The 20459-nt window shown below is 40.4% G+C and overlaps 1 protein-coding gene across 3 annotated transcripts in view; it reads left to right on the plus strand.

Annotated features, from left to right (window-relative positions):
* EML6 (EMAP like 6) overlaps positions 1–20459 on the plus strand; it is a 108812-nt gene that overhangs the window by 81549 nt on the left and 6804 nt on the right. For 2 of the 3 annotated variants that reach the window (XM_042811443.1, XM_042811452.1), the window contains 8 exons: positions 10820–10898; positions 12131–12260; positions 13413–13511; positions 15244–15417; positions 16330–16538; positions 18167–18324; positions 18563–18677; positions 19203–19391. In XM_042811443.1, the coding sequence (XP_042667377.1) occupies positions 10820–10898; positions 12131–12260; positions 13413–13511; positions 15244–15417; positions 16330–16538; positions 18167–18324; positions 18563–18677; positions 19203–19391 (1153 nt within the window). Of the gene's footprint in view, positions 1–10819; positions 10899–12130; positions 12261–13412; positions 13512–14773; positions 14869–15243; positions 15418–16329; positions 16539–18166; positions 18325–18562; positions 18678–19202; positions 19392–20459 lie in introns of those variants that run through there. The other variant, XM_042811460.1, reaches the window with a different exon arrangement.

Raw genomic sequence — 20459 nt, forward strand, 5'->3', positions numbered from 1 at the left:
CAGCAGTAAGCTGGAAAACATCAGTGGATGGGAAGAGAAGACAGTAAAGAAAAGAGGTAATAATAAGTGTAGAGAGTGGGGTCCAGTTGTCTAGGGGAGTGGGTAAGTAAAAAGTCTGTTTGGGGCAGGACTGCTGGGACAGGAGAGGAGGATCTATAGCCAGTAACTTGGAACTGGATTCAGGATCAAGAAATCTGTACAGAGTGCTCTCCCATTGATCAAATAGCTGTGGCATTTACTGGTAACAGTTGTATCTTACTCCCCTTTTGGGATGAAGTTGTCTGAAGGATTAAGGTCTGTGAATACTGGTGGGTACTTCCTCAGTTCTTTACTGTACACCTGTACAGTAGAGCTACAAATGTGTATCTGGATGATGACTCAAAGCGTGAATCTGTGCTGTTTCTTTTGTTGGAATCTTTTTTTTTTATACACAAGTATAAATTTGGTGTGAGTTTTCTTGCTTTTGCCTCCTTGGGGCAAAAATTAATAACTTTGCACTCAGTTTAATAATATGAGAAGAAATGTTGGGTGTGGAAGATGAGATATGTTACCCCCTTTCAGTTATTTTTTTCATGGCAACATTTCAATAAAGATGTAGCATGAATCTTAATGTTTTTTATTAAATATTGGTCCATAACCCATTTGTCTCCCCTTCTTCTAAAGATAGTTCTTTCAACTTGTTTACTCATGTGAAGTCTCTTCTCCATTTTTCTGTAAAAAGGCAGTTTATTATCTACCAAACACAGATGTGCTGAGAATGAATTGGAAAGAGAACTTAAAATTTCCATTTTTGGGACATACTGCTAAATTATTATTACACGTGAAATAACAAATATCAATAGTAGGATGGACAAATGTTTTACACCAAAAACTTTTCTACCTTCCAGCTGCTTTATTCAGCCTTGATGCAAGAGCAAATGCAGAATGAGTGTAATTGACCGATTAAGCCTGGCTTACAATTGGTTTGTGCTGGTGAATTACCAACAATATAAGCATGAGGGTTTTTTTTCTGCAGCTTTTCAGCACTACTTTCAGTCTAGGACTGAAAATCACCACAGCCCTCAGGAACTTTTCTTTCTCTGGTACCTGGCCATGTGTCTGCTGTCAGATGCAAGCGAGTGCTCTGTTTCATGGAGACTGCCTCACTCTGTCACATATCCTGAAGGCTTTGTAGCTTTTGAGTCCACAGTCCTACACTGCACAAGCTGACCTAGCTGAACGTGCTTTGTTGCTGTGGAAGAAGGCACCCTTTGAAATGAATGTATCCACAGAGCAGCGTGCAATGAGGAAAATGAAACAGGCTTCCTGTTTGTCACACATTCATAATCCACAGTGCAATGTTCCTCATGCTGTCCAAAACTGTGAACTCACACTGGAGCAGGAAGCTCCTCTACTATGGCCAACTGCTTCCTCGCTGCCCATCCTGATTATAGCTGGTGGTCCTAAATGGGTAGACACCTCCTCCGTGGTGAGGTTGCCTTACACTTCCGTAACGCTTTTCATAATGCTTGTACGTAAAAGTAAAATACTGTAGCTATTGGAAGGAATTATCCATCCCATAAGAGAGCAAAAAGGTAATTTTTAATGTTCTCTGTACTTTTTTCCTTCATACTATCTCTATATAATCAACAGGTTTGTGTAGTACATTTTAAAGTAGCTGGGGAAAAAACACAGAACTGTCTTTACCATCTTTTCTCCTAAAGAATCACAACTATTCTCATCTTTATATATAAACTCTTTTGGTTTCGGTTACTTTAATATGATGGCATTTTCAGTATTTGGAATTTGTTTTTCTGATAAGTTTGTCAGAAATCCCCTTACCTTTCATAAGTAGCTCGTTAGGAAAAGAAGCATTTGCTTCCTTCTCTCCATCCCGTTCATATAAATTACTAGAATTTGTAGCCAAATAATTAGAAGCAGAAAATTTATGGTGAAATGTAGCAAAACTGCAGTTTCTGGACATATTGTGCTGGGCTTTGTGGAAAGTGGTGGGTTTTGGATGCAGAAAGATGAGATTAATGTGTTGGCTACTGCGTTTGCCAAAGACTTCAACTATTGACCACAGCTGTACGAATTTGTGCACGATTTATCCAGAATCTTGACACTCAACTCTGAGTGCTTCAGGGTGAAGCTGACTTTTCTCTAAGACATTTGAATGATGACTTAAGTTTCCTAACTGTGCCAGATTTCATCTTTTCTGAGGATACAAAGAATGCAGCAGCTAATGAAATATGTGTCCGACTGTGTTCCAAAAGCTTCCTGAAAGCTTCTCCTTCCCCCTGTGAGGGTCCTAAGTGAAAGCTGAGCCAAACAAAATAAAAAGCCTACAAATACTCAGCTGTCAGTGTCCAGGAAAGGTTCTAAATCAACAGGCCTTCAGGATATGGAGTCCTCAAGTATCTGTGCACTGGGTTGAGTGAGATGGCATCGAGTAATATTCACACCAGTTTGCAAAGCTTTACTTTTTCTGCAAAGGCACTGCTGAAAGTAGCCTTTCCCAGTTCCTTCAGATGTGAAGAAGGGGACCAAGAGGATGTATACCATTCTCTTTCACGCAGCTATGTGGGAAACGCTGGTGGTCTTTAGAGGGGAAAAATATCCCAAATCCAAAATCTTTCTTCTTTATAATTGTGTCATATGTCTGTAAGAAGACTCCAAAATGAATCTGTGAAGGTGGTGAGAGGCTGAACAGGCTGCCCAGTGATGCTGTGGATACTCCTTCCCTGGAAGCATTCAGGGCCAGGCTGGATGGGGCTGTGAGCAGCCTGGTTTAGATGAAGGTGTCTCTGCCTATAGCAGGGAGTTGGAACGAGATGATCTTAAAGGTCCCTTCCAACCCAACCCATTCTATGATTCTATGAACCAAGGATTGTGCATCTGTTGGGATTTGCATACTACAGATGCTCTGAGATCTTCACATGTTGTATAAATTTTGAAAATTATGTTACAAGGCCATTCAGGTTTGCAAGAGTGAAATAATCACAAGGCCTCAAAAACTGCCAGTTTGCTTCATTGCAAAAGCAGTCAGGATCTTGACAGTCAGTCAAGAAGAAAGAAGTGTCCCTCCTTGCTGTATTTTCATTATGTCTGAGAAAGCAGAACATTTGAGTTTTCACTGGTATAGGGTAGAAGCAAATTAAACAAATTAAGTCTAAATTAGAAAAAGGAAAGATAAAAACAGGAATGTTTCCAGCTTCTAGTAGAGAGGGATAACTGGAACTGTTGATTTGAGCTTCTTGGGAACAAGGACTTTAAGCTTGCTTCATTTCTTTCTTTGAATAGTAATATTTTGAAGGTAAATTGTTTCTGAACAAGTTACCTCCCTGTTTATAAAACACAAATATGCTTCAAATGTGATGTGATGCCTAGTAGACAGTTCTGATTCAGGAAAATGGTTGTTTTGTTTTCCTTTTTATTGTAGCTAAATTTTATTTAACAGGGAATTCAACTTTTGTGTTTGCTAGAATAAGCTAATAAGCTTGCAGGACCCTGTTAAGAATGGTATGTCTGAAAAACTCAAAGTGCATTTTGCCTCTAAAAATAACAACTTGTGGTACGATTCAGGATGAGTTTGGTCTAGAGCTGTGTCAATGCCTCCTGCCAAGATGCAAGTATATGGATGAGAGCTGATGTGGGCAGTGCTGGGTTTTGAAGGGAAGGGTTTGCAACAACCACCACCCATCTGGAAAAGAACCAACAACTTACAGATGACTTTCTGCAAATTAACACAAAGGCTTTGTCTTTATGCCACAAGAGAGGAGCCAGCAGCTCTCTCACATCACAGGAGGAAGGGTAGGAGGACAGGTTTGACATACTGCTTGATTGAGGAGGACTGTGACTTTGAGCAGCTGCTGTGAACCCTCTTTTACTGCTTAGCAGGTGTTCTATGCTCAGCATAATCCAGCAAAATGAAAAGGAAATCTCTATTATGCTGACCTTCTCCAGAGCGTTGGGCCCCTAAGCAAAGTCAATGGAGAAATTTCATGATTGTAAAGGCCAAAATACTCAGAGGTGACAATCGTGGGGATAATGTTAAGGAGTTGCCCTTAGAAAAGAAAATGAAAGCCCTTTATCAAATGTACTTCTCCTGTCTTATTTATTTACATAAGAAAGTAATGATCATTCTGCAAATGTCTCAGAGGGAGGTAGAAAGTACACAGTAGATCTTGCCTGCAGAATTTGAAATAAATTGTGGTCTAGTATTTTTGTGCCCAGCTTTGTCATCGCTGCCAGGAGTTACAGCTTTAGGATGGAAAAGAAACAGGAGAGATGAGTCTGAGTGACAATATCTAAATGTGTTGTGGTTGTATTAGTTGGTGCATTTGGTTAAGATAATTAATTGATTGTTGTTTCTCTCTCCCCAACCTTCTTGTTTTTCTTCTTCTCCCTTTCCGTGTCTGTCCTCCTTTCCTCCCCCACCCTTATTTTTCTCTTCCTTTCTTGCTCCTCTGATTGGCATTCTCTTCCTTGCTCCACCTGTGTGATGCAGAAGTGGGGTGCCAATGAGAGGTGCTGCAGGAGCAGTCTCACGGTGTGGGAGCTCCAAGAGCAGTGCTCCCACACCGCGGGACCCCTTGGGCACTGCTGGGACTGTCCCAGGCAATCCAGGACAATTGTAAGCTATACTGTGTGTTATGGAGGAATTGTGCTTTATTTCGTACAAAGGCTAACTTTTGAACTGGGACCCTTTTAGCTGGCTAAGAACTCATGAAAAAAGAAGTAAAACAGGCTTGCATAAAGATTGTATTTCTGTTACTAATACCAAAGGCAAAGATTTATTTGCATTTTGCATTCTGCTAACCGCTAACATCTATCCTGTGTTTGCAGCTTTCATTTAGTTTGATTTGCATGACTCTACATAAACTGAAATCTCTTGTAACATACCTGGTGATGGGAAACCCTGTTAAGCAAGTTGAACGTGTAGAAAACAAAAAGCAGCATTAGCATGTTTGTCTACTTTTCGGTTTTCTTAACATACGGTGTCTCACTTCCTGTGAGTCACCTTGTCTCAAGCCTGTTCCCATGTGCTATTGTGCATCGTTTGTAATTATATGTTCTGATCTGAAGAATTCATGTTTTCCTTCTTCGAACTCTATTGACTATTTATTTCTTTGCAAAAGCATGAGCTGACTTATAAGCTTCCAAAGGAGCCCCCACAAATGACAAATACTAGCTTTTGTACCCAAAATGCAATTATTGGGCGTATGGTTACAGAATCTGCTCGTGCACTTTTACATGCACACTTGTATGGGTGCAGTGTAAAAGCTTTGAGTGTTAATCTGCGTTGTATTGATGTGTAGGTGGGAATAATTCAAAATGTGTCTGGAAAAACACGTATGTGAGGTGGGGAGAACAACAGCTGGCTTATTTCAGCAGAAATCTGGTGCTTGTGAATGAGTGGAGTCTTATAGAAAATTCACTTTTACTTTCTCACAGGATTATGTCAAGTTAATGCATCCTAAATGTATTTGGCAGCATGCTGGTTTCATCACTGTTGTCCCCAGGGCTTGAACACATTGTGACTGATAATTTTGCTGTCCCTGCCAACCTATTGAACTCAGAGTCAATTTCACTTCTCCCACAGGTCAGCACAAAGCTGGCCCAAAGGTCCTTTGCATCTGTGTGACTCTTAGTGGGTGTGCAACTGTGGGGTGGTGGTGCTGCTGCTGCAATGCACATCATGTGATGACCCTTCTCTGTCTGAACTTGAGAAGTGCTCTGCTCTGAGATGGATGTGAAAAATTCAGGTGTTTGAGAGCTTTTTGCTGTGTGGGCTGTATTCCAGGAAGGATCTAAGAAGTGTTGTTTCTAATACAGCTTAGATTTTGTTACATGGGGAAAAGATGCTAATGGGCCTACCTCTGATGTTTCTACCTCCAGCCCCAATGTTCTTAGTATACTATTGGTCAAATGTTTTTACTTACACAAAAAGCAGAGCTGTAAAATGTCAGAATTTACGTAAGGAATAATGAAAAAAGTGGAAAAGCCTCTTCCTTTCAAACACACTCGTAAGGAAGCCTAAGAAAGGAGAAACTTTATAGAATATCCTAAGATTAAGTTAATAGTAATGCCTTGATGTATATGGAGAGAGTTTTCCAGAAGTCTCATGATTTCAGGTATTTTACACTTTTTAATCTAAGACAGCAAATTAGATTTTGCCTCAAGCATGGTGCAGCGTGTTCCTTGTTTTGGCAAGCAGGGTTTGGCTGAGAGGCCACGTGGACAGTGCTGTCTGAGCAGTGCGCTGTGTGTGACAGTGAACTGCAAGCAGGCTGTTCTACAATGGCCGTTTAGATTACCAGCTTTATGAGACACTTAGAACAACGAGCTTGTTCCAAAATGAAAGCCTTCAGATTTCATTCGGAACTGATCACACTTATTAACCTGCTTTTCTGCTCATTTCACATTTGGAGGCTGACCTCGAATGATACGTGAATGCAGTGATACGTTCCCTTACAAGAATATCAAATTGGCAATCACCACCATTTGTTCTGCAGTGCCGTTTTGTTTTCTTTTTTTAAAGAGTGCATCAGCATACATGCAAAAGCATAAATAAGCTTTAAAAAGCAACTTAGATTGCAGTTTGTATCTCCCTCTGCTTTTGTTTCAGTTTTGCTTTGATTCGCTATGTGAAGAAGTAGGATATTGTCATGTTGTCTGCAATATCTAAGGGAGAAGTAACAGCAGGAAAAGTGGTATACAGAACTCCTGTGTATGTTGGGATGGGAAAATCCAGAGGTTTAGAATTCACAGAATCGCTTCTTACAGCCAGGAGTTTCACAGCAGTTTTGGGGCTCTTGGGAATCCTTTTCTCGTCAGCTAGTGAAAATGTACTATTAAAAGCCACTTCTGTGTTTTTCCTTCTGAAATGAGCAGTTCGGTGTTGTTTTTTTTTTAACCTTGGGCTTTAAATCTCTTGTCCAAGCAAACCCCACAGTACTAAATTGTCCTTCCTCATTTTGACCTTTGCTTCCTCTTCCTGGGAGCAGTCCTTGCTCATTTTTACTTTTGCTTGACATCCAAGTATATTCCCTCCAGTTAGCAGCCATCCCCATGCACGTTAGCCTCCCATTTGGACTCTCTTCCACTCTGCTGCTCGCTCCTGTTGGGCCCAGCCTTCACCTGTTCTCAAGGGCAGGACGTTTTTCTCCATCTATCAGCTCTCCAGCCCTCAGTGTTTGTTGCTTTCATGCAGCATTGTTTCTGAAGATCCAATTCTGTTCCCATTGTCCTCAGAACAGTGAATTTGCATTCTTGTCAACTTGTGAGGGATGCAGACAGTGTGTCTCTTCAGAAAGCAATTATGCCATATGCTCTAAAAACATGAGCTGTTCATCCCCATCCCATGGAATATATCATAACACTTTCCTGGGTCTTCTTTCTCTCTCCTGTAATTTCTATCTAAAGGCACTTGACTCCTTTACTGCAGGGGGACCCTGTTCTCTAAGATCACCGCTTCCTCAAGGTGCCCCACTTCTCTCCCCTCTCCCCTCCCCCATTTCACCCAGCTTTCTGCTGTGCCCATCTGCTGCTCTCTGTCCTCATGCTGCCCATTCACCCCACCCAGGATTTAGGCTCCTGGTCTTGGCCGTTCCATGTAGCCTTACTGGGAAAGTGAGAGGTAGTGAGTTGTCACTTGCACCTTCTTACATTCTGGCATTAAGGCCCATAAGGGGAGAGGGTGAGATTTGGTCAGTTTCTGTCTGGAGTTAGCTCACTGCTGCGTACCCGTGGATACCTGTGTAAGTGCATAATCAAGATAATCAGCAGTAACAGAAACTTTATTTGCTGTATTTGCAGTACTTTGAGAACTCAAAGCTCTCTAATGTCTGACTGTGTCTTGTCTTCCCTGGAACTCGTTCATCCCATAATGTAATATAAGCGCATTTACTTTACATCGCTGAAAAGAAACCGTTAATACTTGTATTATGTTTTAACTTGCTTTCCTTTGGAGGCAGGGAATTGTCAAGTAAGTACTAACAACACAGCACAGAAAAAGCACAGATTGCTGTGAATGTACAGTGCAGATTGCATAGGCCATACAGGGTAAATATTTGTAATTTCCTACAGCACGAATTTCTTGTCTTGACGCTGCCATCCTGTGTATGAAAATAGATTAGGTGTAGTCATAGATTTGTTACAAATGAAAATCAAATTGGTGCTGCTTCACATTTCTTTCATTGAGGTGATTATAAGGCAACGAATGCGTGTGTATATATACATACATATATATGTATATATGAATGCACACAACGTTTGTGTTTGTGTGTACTGTGAACAGTTATATATTCAAGTACATGTGCGTATGTGTATGTTTCCAAATTAAATCTCATGTTTACTATCTAGTGATTATCTGTCATGTCATAGTGGTAGTGTTCTCTGCTTTCATGAAAAATTTTGGCTTGCTGTTGTCATAAACTCTAGAAGATATGCCCAGGTAAAGAAATGTAGAAGTGATCCATCTGAAAATTACACTAAAACAGAAAAAAGAGCAGGAAGCATACAAGAAAACGATTGATTCTTTTCATAAGGCCTGATTCAAAGGCCTTAGTAAATCTGGGTTGAAGTGGTGTCTGCTTTTCTAGCATCACATAATGTTTTTATTTGGTAAGACAATTGAGTTTTGCAGTAGCTTCCTCCATCCCTTTTCTATGGTGATTGCACTGCTATTGAATCCAATTACCACCGATGGTTACGTAACAACTTGATCGACCACTCAGAGAGAATAAAGGTACTTGTTTCCCTGTGAACAGCAAGTACAAGCTGTCCTGTACATAAGTTGGCCTCCCAATGAACAATTATTAGGCTAAATTGCAAGTTGAGCTAGGAGAGAAAACAAGCATCCATTGTGTGAAACTTAACAGTGCTTATGAGGCTGCTGAGTTTCTAGCAGTTTCCATCCCTGTCAGGTACCTGAAAATAGAGAAACTCATGGAATCACATTCTGCTTCAGTATAAAGTGAGCAAGAAGCAGTGATGTAGCTTCCTTTTTCCCCCCTGTTCTGTAGGATCTTGAGTTAAGAATATGGCCAGTAATGCCAGGGTATGGTATTCATGAATTTGTAGACTGGTGCACTCTTTAATTTCTGTTTTAGTTTTTGCTGGCATGCTTGAATAGCATGTTTTGTGCCACGAGGGAATGACTGATCAACTCTAAAAATGCTTGTGCATGAGTAAAGTGGTCAGAAATATGCCTAAACTGTATTAAGTTTCTTACTTGGCTTTATTTGCTGCTTACAAGGGGATCAAGGTAACTCTTTCACTCTTTCAACATCACAAGATCTAATGTACTTTTCCAGTATTAATGAGTTTGTTTGTTTGCTTGAGAAGTGAGTTGGTTTGTTTATTTTCAGTCTGCTCTGTCTTTTTTAGAGCCCAGCTTTTCATGCTGCTTATTCCTGCAAAATAAGCCGTGTAGCAGTGTGTTCTGGCTATGTGTTTCATCTACTGCTGTCTTTAAGAGCTTTCATAAAAGTGCAATTCCAGATAAATCAGCTCTCATTAAGCAAAAGGGATTTCATTCCTCTGCAGTCATTTTTGCAAAACAGGAATTAGTGAGAGTCGCAGTAAAAGAACAAACCAATCTAATTTTTTCAGCATATAAATTTTATATCAATTTCATTCGTTTTTGAAATCTTAAGCTATGAAAATGTTTTCCAGATTCGAGCTTAAATAAATTCAGGCCAGTTTTAACCCTGCCCCCAGAATCTGCTGTTAGTGTTTAATGGCATGAACTGTTTTTGTGTGAATAACAGCAGCCATTGAGTGATGTTTTGGAGAAGCATTTAACCATAACATCAGTTTTGATTCTTTTGCTGTCACCTCTTCTACCCTGACCTTCTTCTCACCAGGCCCATATTCTAGCTAAAAGCTGATCAAACGTGATGAAGGCCAAATTTCTTGGGGTGATTTTGCTGGTAATCCACTGCGATGTTTTGGGTCTGTGCTGTTGCCAATAGGGTTAGAATTTAGCTCTCCTTAATTCCTGTTACCTGAAAGGGATAGTCATTGTGCCCAAATGAACCTAACAGTCATCCTGAGTGAACCCTGTGTTAGGTATGAACTTCTATGGGTCCAACACACTCTGCTCCTCTTAGGTTTGTGCCTCTTCTTTTTTCTTGGAAGGATCAAGATGAATATCCCCTTTGCTGCCTCCCTTTAGTCATATGTATGTTCACTGTAGCCTCTGGACTTGCAGTTAGAGCATCTCATAGAAGTAAATGTTCTCTGTCTTCAAAAAGACCATTTACACAAGTAATTTTTTTTCAGCCCATGTTTCCCATTTGTCTTTTTAGTTACTTTCAGCAACTGTAGTTGTGTAAAATGCTTTGCTGCCCTTAGCCTTCCTCAGATTCATACAGTAAATGACTTACACAGACTAAAATGTAATACTTTTATCTTTAATGTGATTTTGAAATGATTTTAATACTTCCAAGTCAAGGTTTTGTGATAGGATTTCTCAGAAGCAAGGCTGGGGAAAGGTCAGCTGCCAGCTGTAGAAAGTCTTTTAGATCATTCCTGAAAGCAACAATGTAGTGTCAGCCAGTACTCAGGGATTTTCCAAAGGATTTAAATCATTAGAATTTAAACAGTCATTTTCAGGTGGTCTGTTCTGCCACTCCTCCCCGAAATGAACATGAGTGCTGTTTCTGCTCTTCCTATCAAAATGCATATGATTACTATGTGTGTTATAAAATGCTAAAAGCTTGGTATCAAACACACATAGTTGCAATTGGCCACTTTCTGTACTTAAAACATATGCTGTGGTTTTGCTTTCAAACATATTGATTGGCTTCTCTTTTAAACGCGTTTCTTTCAGGCCACCAGTTAGCAGAGCTGCTCCTCAGCCTGAAAAACTGCAGAAGAACAACGTCAACAAAAAAAGGAAACTGGTTGAGGTCAGACTTAGTTGTATTTTTCTTTTCATTTGCTTTAGAAGTAATGTGTGCTGGGTTAAACTCTTCCCTGTTATGAGGGTAGCTGAAGTTGTGTATAAGTAAAAGAGAAGGGGAAGAAATTTCTACAGTGTGCTCTCAGCGCTCCTAGCAAACACCAGAAGACATGATAGCCAACAACCTGTGGCAGAAGGGACTTCAGATTCGGATATGGCTGACCTGCAATATCAGATCTCTCCAAATCCAAAATTTGTCTCTGGATTTGAAGAACACTTACAGCTGAGATGTATGTTTAACTGCAGCAGAACCCACTAGGTAACCCCAGTGAAAATATATTCAGAAATTGCATTTTGCACATGCACCATTACACGCATGCTTTTGGATGATGAGATTTGCTAACTTATTTTGGAACATACCCTTTCCTCACACTGTAGGCCCCCTCTCCTCCCCACCTATTTGGAAATGTGCTGAGAAATGAATATTCTGTGGACGATGTGGACCATTTGCAACAATTGCTTGGTCTGTCACTATTAGTCAAATTGTTCAAAGCAAGGTGGAATTATGTTAGAGACAGATGCGTTAACTCTGTCTTCTGGGCTAGAACAGCAACTTTAACAGCAGTCCATTACCCATCACTGTTTTTCTAGAGGAAATCTCTTTGACAGTTGCTCTTTGTAAGATGAAATGTCCAAGACGCCTTCAATTAATGTTTTAATAATGAAGTTGCTTGTAGCCTGGCATTGCCTCTTATAAGGACCTTGGTGTCAGAATTTGTTGTATTAAAATGTGACTGTTTATGAGAATGACTTTTGAAGACTCCTAAAGTAGAAGTAAATGTATTTGCAAATAGCTGCTCAGTGTAGATATTAAAATGTAACGGGCAGATTCATAAATTGGACCTCTTTTAAAGTTGCATGTATTTCAAATGGTAATTAAATACTATTTTCAGGTCTGGTTGAATTATTAAAGAAATAATAATGCAAATGTGTTGCCTTACTTGACCGATGGCAGCTTTGTATGTAGTCCATGAGAAAGTCATGCCTCAGTAAATACAGAAAAGTAAAGAAAGAGGGACAACTGATTAATTATTGTTTAATTATCCTGTTGCTTGGACAAGATGTTTGTGTCTTGTGTAATAATTACCTGAGGTCTTCACATGCACGATTCAAACTCTTTAACCTCTTTCTTTGTTCTTTATTTCACTCTTGTTCTTTTTTCCTGTTTTGCTTGACTAGGAGCTGGCTTTAGACCACGTTTTTGGATACAGAGGATTTGACTGTCGCAACAACCTTCATTACCTAAATGATGGTGCTGATATTATTTTCCACACAGCTGCAGCAGGCATAGTGCAAAATCTTTCTACTGGTAATTCAACTTGCAGCAGTACTTTGAGATTAAAAATTACTGTGGAAGTGAAACATTCCTGTAAGAAAGTCACGCTATTGTAACATTCCTGCAACTCCTTCGTGTTTTGTATCTTCTGAAATAATGCAAAGAAATTTAGAGGGCTATTTTAGCAGACTGTCAAGTCCTCTTATTAAGGTCATCCTGTTAAGCCTCCCGACTCATTTTAGTAGGTATGAGATTCTGTTAGGAAGCGTAATACTAAGCTGTTCTATTTCTGCAGCTGTGCCTTTCTAAACTCCACACTGAAGGCATAGGGATGGTTTCTCAGGTTGCATGGGACATGAAATGTCGAGCACTCCTCACGGTTTTAGGAGCAGTAATTGTTCCATTTTAGGTTATTTTAGCAAAATCGTGCTCCAGGGAAGGATCCATTTCTATGCAATACGATGTGAGCAAATTGCTCTTCAGAAGGAGTAGAAATATTCTGTGCTTTTTTGGGTAGTGACAAAGACCTGCCAACTTATTCTGCCCCGAGTTGTAGCTCTCCACATAGCTTAAGAAACAAGCCAGGAATTAATGGCAGTTTATTATTCCCTCTTGGTCCTCTGTGGCACCAAATAGTGACAGCACTTCACTCAGCTCTGCTGCCAAGGAGAGGCAGAGATAGATGGTGTCACATCTGCTGACTTCAGGGGACTCCTTGCCCTGCACAGCCTCTGGCCCGTGGAGCTGGGAACGCTGCCCCAGCTGCTCTTCCTGGCCTTCCCCCTGGGAAGATGGTGCAGAGCAGAAACTTCCCAGGGTTTAGCTTTCTGCTTTGTTTCCTGTTGACTCCTTTGATTAAGTGAGAGAGCTGGTCTGTGCATTTGGCAGTCCTGCTTTTTTCTTGTGGTGGTTACAGATGATTAGAGGATGATTCCTGGGCTAAGTCCTGGTAGCTAGTTGACCAATCCTGCTTCGTGTATATGCATTAGTGGTTACTCACAGCTTGTTTGGAAATGGTGCCTGGAAGTGAAAGCAAAGCAGCTCTTGGCATACTTATTGCTCTCCCCCACGCATCCCCTAGAGCCCAGCATGAGCGTACCAACAAGCTGATTAAATATTCTTTGCTTCAGTTGTGGTTCTTTCTTTGAGACTGTTGTGAATAAAACCACGTTTGAATTTTATTAGGAAGTCAGAGCTTCTACCTGGAGCATACTGATGACATTCTCTGCTTAACTGTGAATCAGCACCCAAAGTACAAAAACATTGTGGCTACCAGCCAGATCGGTAGGTGACTCCATGTACCAATGTCTTACTCAGAAATTGTCAGGGGCACTGATTTATTTTGGGCTTATCTACATAGAATTTTTACTGGGATTTACCACTGTCACTTTTTTTTTTTCTTTTTTTGATCTTGAGAAAATCCTGAAGCTTAATTATTTCTGTCATTTCAGTCTATCTACAGCAGTTTCATCTCTGATTGTGTCATTGGATTTTAGAGTTAATTGTACTGCAAGGATATTTCAGAAAACAAGCGTTTTTGAACAGCACTAAATCTTCTCACTCATATGTAATTATAAGCTTACAGGATTTCCTCTTTCTTTCCAGTATCCAAAGCACTGTTTAGCCATAAAGCACTTAGCTGTGAAAATAGAATAATGACCATTTCCCTTGCAGAAATTCAAAACTAATACAAAAAAGGAAAGGGTTAGAGTGGAACCTCAGCAGAAGTTACGAGGCATGTAAGGCTGATCCTGAGACCATGTATGATGTATTGATATGTTATTTACATGAAGAGTCCCATGAAATTACGGAGTTCAGAATTGTAGGGGCTGGAAGGGACCTCTAGAGATCAGTCACCAATGCCTTTTGGAGAAGTAAAAGCTGTAGGGAACATCAGGACTGTTTGTCCCAGGCTTACGGAGGGATGTGTTGCTTTTCACTTATACCAGGGTAATGCTGGAAAAATCAATGTCATGAATAACAGAGTCATTCTCATTCATTTCAGTCTGAAAGCAGTGACTTCTGTAATATATAACTTTATAACAAAGCTGGAAAGTGGCAGTAGGTGAAGGCCTTGGCAAACCATCTCTGCTGCCTGTACGGAGCGTTGTCTTTTCAATTGGAATGTTGAATGAAAAAGAGAATGTATTCATACAGTCAGAGCCCTGGTCCAGAATACTGATTTCTGTGACCCAAAGCAGGTGACATTGAGCCTGTCTTTTAATTCCATCATAGGAGCCCATGAAATCAGTGTTTCTGATTTTGGATTGATTCTGGATCATTGTAGATTCATATTAGTTTTAAATTTAGTAATCTTTAAAAACTGCATGTCTTTACCATTTCTTTTAAATACCATTTTTAAAACTGAGAATTACTAAATATTGTTGCAATATTTGTGTATAAAAGACAATATACTCAAAATTAAGTTCAACAATATTCCTGCTTATTTGTTTTGTTGATTTAATCCATATCCATTTTCAAACTTTTAATTTTTTTATCTTTTTTTTTTTTTTTTTTTACTTCTGGTGCTGATGCTGGCACTTCAGCATTAGAAACATGACTTACTTCACTTATTGTTTTCCCTTGGTGCTTCCTCATTTGCCATTGCTCTCACAATGCAGGTGATATGACAGAATTTTCAGGTAAGGCTGATTCGTTTGTGAATTCTAGTCAGCAGAGTTATGTAAAAGTTTCCTGTTACCTCATTGTATCTGTGTCAACCGCGGATACAAGTGGAGCATCCACAGATAATTTCTTTTGCATGAGGTTCTTCATAAATGTTGCGTTGTTCTTTTGGCATTTGTCTTCTTCCATGAAATGCAATAATTTCCCTGGTTTGTTTTTGGTTTTTTTTTTTCAAGACATGATTTTTTTGAGTACTTTTAATCTTAAAACAAAAAAAACAACCAAACTTAAGTGTCTGTTTAGGTTCAATGTTCTTGAAAAATGCATATTTTGCACTGAAGCTTTCGAGATGCTGAATTAATTTTCTTTTAATACATCTTTTTCCGTGTAGGTACGACTCCCACAATTCACGTATGGGATGCTATGAGTAAGCAAACAATTTCAATGCTACGTTGCTTCCACACCAAAGGAGTCAACTACGTTAACTTCAGTGCAACGGGCAAACTTCTGGTTTCAGTAGGAGTCGATCCAGAGCACACCATCACCGTGTGGAGGTGGCAGGAAGGTAACTGGAAAGCACGCATTCCTTCAGTCTGGCAGATCTGTGCAGTTATTTGCTTTTCCTTTCAAGTCACTGGCATAGGTTTATGTTCTCACTCTGAGTGAAATGGCTCCCTGCAGTCTCAGAATCAGTTGCAGGAAGAAAACAAAGCGCAAGAAAATATCGATAAGAAAATAAGCTTAAATTTCTCTTGTAAACAGAAATAAGGAGATTACATTCAGCATATAATTCCCTGAAATTGAGGGAAGTGTTTTCTTACTATGCTGAAAATGCTCGGATTTGAAATTGTATGCAGTGCTTAGGCCTTTAAGAAGTCATTTCCAGACAATGGTTGTCACAATTGGGAATTGAGGCAAGAGTGTCTCAGTTCTCTAGATATTTTCCTGCTTTACTTCAAAACGTCCCCAGATTTTCAGTTTTCTCTGCACACACCTGTGCTCAGTGCCTGTCTCCTGCCTCCTCCACTGCAGAAGCAGGCATTGCATCACCCTGATTGCAGTTACGTCCAAAAGATGCGTAGAGAGTATCTGACATCCCTGCTCAGAGCAGTTGGTTCAGGAAATGCAGCAGTCCTGCTGTGTTTAAAAGTTCATTAAGAGGAGGCACTGCTCATCTTTTGCGTAATGCAACTTGTTGATGACACTCAGTGTTTTGATGGTACTTCAGTACCTGGGAGACAAATCGTGCTATTAATATCCTCAAACTGTCAGCTGTAGTGGAACACCCAGGGACCTAGCAGGCTGCATGAATTAAAATGGTTGCTGCTTTAAATAATGTTGGGATATGCTTAGCTTTCGGCATCTGGGACAGAGTTTTCCAACCTAATACCAAGTAATTTTGTTTTATAAAATCAACCCAGGGCTTAATTTGGCAGGTAGATCTAACTGTATTTTTATGCTTTCCTAATTAAAACAGGGGCTAAAGTTGCTAGCAGGGGAGGACACCTGGAGAGGATATTTGTTGTAGAGTTCCGCCCAGACTCGGACACTCAGTTTGTGTCTGTGGGGGTAAAACACATGAAGTTCTGGACATTGGCTGGCAGTGCTTTGCTGTGTAAGAAAGGAGTCATTGGTTCCATGGAAGATGCCAAAATGCAAACCATGCTTTCTGTTGCCTTCGGAGCAGTGAGTTCAAGTTACTTGCAATTACTCAAGTTAATTTTATAACACGTTTTTACTGAGAGATCCAGCACACTGTGAATGGTGCAAGAACGTGGAGATTTTGTGGAATAGTTGAACCTCTAACGTGAGACTTGTGCATCTTTAGATCCTCATTTAATTTTTCTAAATTGGGCTGGGTTTCTCTGTCAGTGAATATTTTTTTGTTAATTACAGTGTAATTGATACTGTAATTGTGTAACCTCTTTTTCCACTGACAGTGTTGGGTATGACGTGTGATTCAGCTCATGTTGACAGTTCATAGGATTTTCCTGTATGTTTACTGAGGAGCCATAGCACTGTGCTTTAGACTTCATAGTGGAGGAAAACAATCTGTTCAACACACAGATCAACTTTTGCTTTTTAACATGATAAAACTAACGTGCTGTGAGGAGAACATTCAAAACCAGCAGATGAACTCCACTCCGTTAGCACACGTCATTTGTTCAGGATGTTGTTTTCTTCCTTAAGTATGTGTCACTGAATCCCACTGGCAATAAGAATGCATGTCACAGAAGCATGAGTAAGTTATCCTGAACAGAGGAGGGGCTGAGTACGTTCCCTCTGCTCCTTTGTCCATCCATGGGCTTTTCTCATCCAGGTCCATCTAATGCCAAAGGCAGCAGGTCATGCTGGCATGCAGCTACACTACATTTTTGTCTCTAACAGTAGCAAATTCATTTGGCAAATTCTTTCCACCAGTTTCATCACTAGATTCTTCTCCTGTTTATTGCAGGACGTGAAACTTCCCTGTGAGCCCTTAGCAAAGGGTTCTCTAACATTTTTTCCCTTGTATCTATCAGTGAACTTGAAGGTGATGCTGTATTTAGTTTTATGCTATCAGGACATGGCAACTGGGAACACTTTTCCTTCTTCCTGCCAAAGAGGAGATGAGATGCTTTTCATTTACGCGGAATTTTTCTGTATTTTTCAATACAGCTAAGCCAGTTTTCCCCTTTACAGTCACTTAGGGATCATTCAAGATGTTTAAAAGGCACATACTGTTGCTACAGAATCCAGTGGGATTGCAGTTGTGCCTTTTCACCTGCAGCAAGTCTTTCCATTTAACAGCACGCTCCAGAAGCACATTTTCCATGCAGAATGCTCACTACTGTTTCCCATTCAGTTGTGCAATTGCCATGGTGCTTCAATTAGGTACAAGATTGAGCCAGTTCTGCACTTAGTCTTAAAGCCTTTATTTTCAGTATCTTGAAGACAGTGGGATTTCCATGGGCACGTACTCAAGAAAGAAATGTCACCTGAAATTCAGTAGTGATAACCTGCTGTTTGTGTATGCAGCAGGAGATATGACAGTACATGCATGGCAAAAGCAGCACGTGCACTGGAAATTCCAAGGTGAAATGCATGAAGTGAATGTGCCCTACACTCTGGTCTATGTTAATTATGGTACCTTAAAGAGACACCATCATAGCACAGTGATTAAACACATTATTCTCAGTGTGTGTGATTTTAATTCCTGTGGTCATTGCATGGTTGATTTTCTCAGGAAATGCAGTACCTAAATAATTTTAATTCAAGCTGTACAAAGATGCTGAGATATTAATCACATCAGAGATTGTTCCTATCTGTTGCAGAATAACCTTACGTTTACTGGTGCCATAAATGGAGACGTCTATGTCTGGAAGGACCATTTTCTGGTCAGACTTGTGGCAAAAGCTCACACAGGACCGGTGTTTACAATGTACACCACCCTTCGAGATGGACTTATTGTTACAGGAGGCAAGGAGAGACCGTAAGACATATTATACTCTTCCTAAAGCACACAGCTTTCTTCTTTCTCACATCATTTTTAATTCATCAATACAAGACATACGGAATGGTTGTGTTATCTGCCACCTTTTTGTTACTTGCTTTACATTACCCTATAGTGTAGTGAGGTGTCCTTAGTAAGAAGTGATGCAGATTGATGTGTGGGATCTCTGGTAGCCCATGCAGGAGACATCTGTGTAACACAACGTTCTGCTTTCCAGCACTAAGGAAGGAGGGGCCGTAAAGCTGTGGGACCAGGAGATGAAACGGTGCAGAGCCTTTCAGCTCGAGACAGGACAGCTCATCGAGTGCGTGCGCTCCGTCTGCAGAGGGAAGGTGAGAGAGCCAACGTGGCAGGCTTCACTGCGTGGCATGCGTTGCTGCGTGCTGCTGTTGGTGAAGACTGGACAGGAGACACAAAGGAGGGGACTGTTCTGAACCAGGGCTTTGCTGGAAAGGCTCCTGCGGTTCAGACCGTGGCAGTCCAGCTAACGTAGGTGTGCACCACACTGGTCTAACTGATAACACCTTGTTTGACGTTTATGTTATTGTCCAGAAGTGGCATTAAGTCACCTCAGCGGTATGAGAATCATGCTGTCCCAGCCTGTATGTAAACACTTGGATCTGAATGCAAATGGCAAGAGGGAGGTCCACTGCCACCACTCAATAGTAGCACCAGCATACGATATCAGATCTCCAGGCGTGAATCTATCAGTGGTTTATCTCCTGTTCCTAAGATTCTGCATGGACGACCACTATAAATTAGGATGGGTTATCACAGATATTTCTATAACACTTGGATATCTTACTGTGCGTTATGTTATCCGATTTATTTATTTAGTTATTTTTTAATACAAACAGGGGAAAATTTTAGTGGGAACAAAAGACGGAGAAATCCTTGAAGTAGGAGAAAAAAATGCTGCTTCAAACTTATTAATTGACTGTCACATGGAAGGGGAGATCTGGGGCTTAGCGACGCACCCCTCAAAAGACTTATTTATCTCTGCCAGCAATGATGGGACGGCAAGAATCTGGGACCTATGTGACAAAGTGAGTATTGCTCAACTGAAAATAATGCAATGAAAAGTGATAATTTGATACAGCCATGCATTTTTCCAACTGCACAACATGCACTGCTCCAGCCCTGTGTGCACCTTTGAGCAGCCAAGTAAAACAACAGTTGTGTTTGTTGTTCTGGTGCGTAGCATTTCCTGCTGTGTGGCCATGTGAAGAAGCAAGGCATTGGTGAAGTACCATGCTGCTCTTCCCAAAGGCAAGCTACTTGCAATGAGATGCAGCTGCATGAGTTTGTGTTAATGGAGTGCCTTTTGTTTTGTGTTATTTCTGATATAACGTTGTAAAAAGCAGAGATTTGACCTAGAACTGCAGACTGGTGCAGTAAGAAAGCATTTTACTTCTGTGCTGACACAGATCCATGGCTAATATGCAGATCCTTCCAATAAGCTTGCCTCACTGGCGAGCATGACTCCAACACTTTCAGAGCCTTTCTTTACAATAGATGAGATGGCATATATGTAGATCAGCAGTATTTTTTTTTCCGACGTCAAACTGCATTAACCAACAAGAATATTAAAAATAACAAGGACTTCTGGTTATGCCAAACTACATAAATTTTTTCAAAAACTAGTTACCTGAGATAGTAGGCTCATTTCTAATGTCAGAAATTGTTAGCATTATTAGTACACCCAGATAATTGAAATGGCAAAAGTGTTTTGCTATGTTTCCGTATAGCAAATGGTAAAATAATAGAAAATATTGCTCAGAAATTGTAGAATAGCCCTCTGAAGGCAATGGGATTAAAAAAATCCATTTCCTTCTTTGGTAAGTAACATGCTTTGCGATTCAAAGTTGAAGTTCTCCTGCAGCAAGATAGCTGCAAACGTGGAACACCCATTTTAATTGCACCTCCATTTGAAGCCTGTTTTGCAACATATGTCTGGTGGGTGTGATTTTCATGTGAAATTTCAGATTTCTATTTAGAGGAAACTCTACAGAACTTGTTTTTAATGAGCGGCTTTCGTACTCCGTGTTTGGAAGCTTTCCATTTGCTCGGAGGCTTTTCCACAGGGAGGTTTGTTGCCATCGCTTTTGTTCACG

Source organism: Centrocercus urophasianus, unplaced genomic scaffold, assembly GCF_019232065.1.
Source record: "Centrocercus urophasianus isolate 14NV4802_14NV808 unplaced genomic scaffold, USGS_Curo_1.0 seq_10, whole genome shotgun sequence".
NCBI lineage: Eukaryota > Metazoa > Chordata > Aves > Galliformes > Phasianidae > Centrocercus > Centrocercus urophasianus.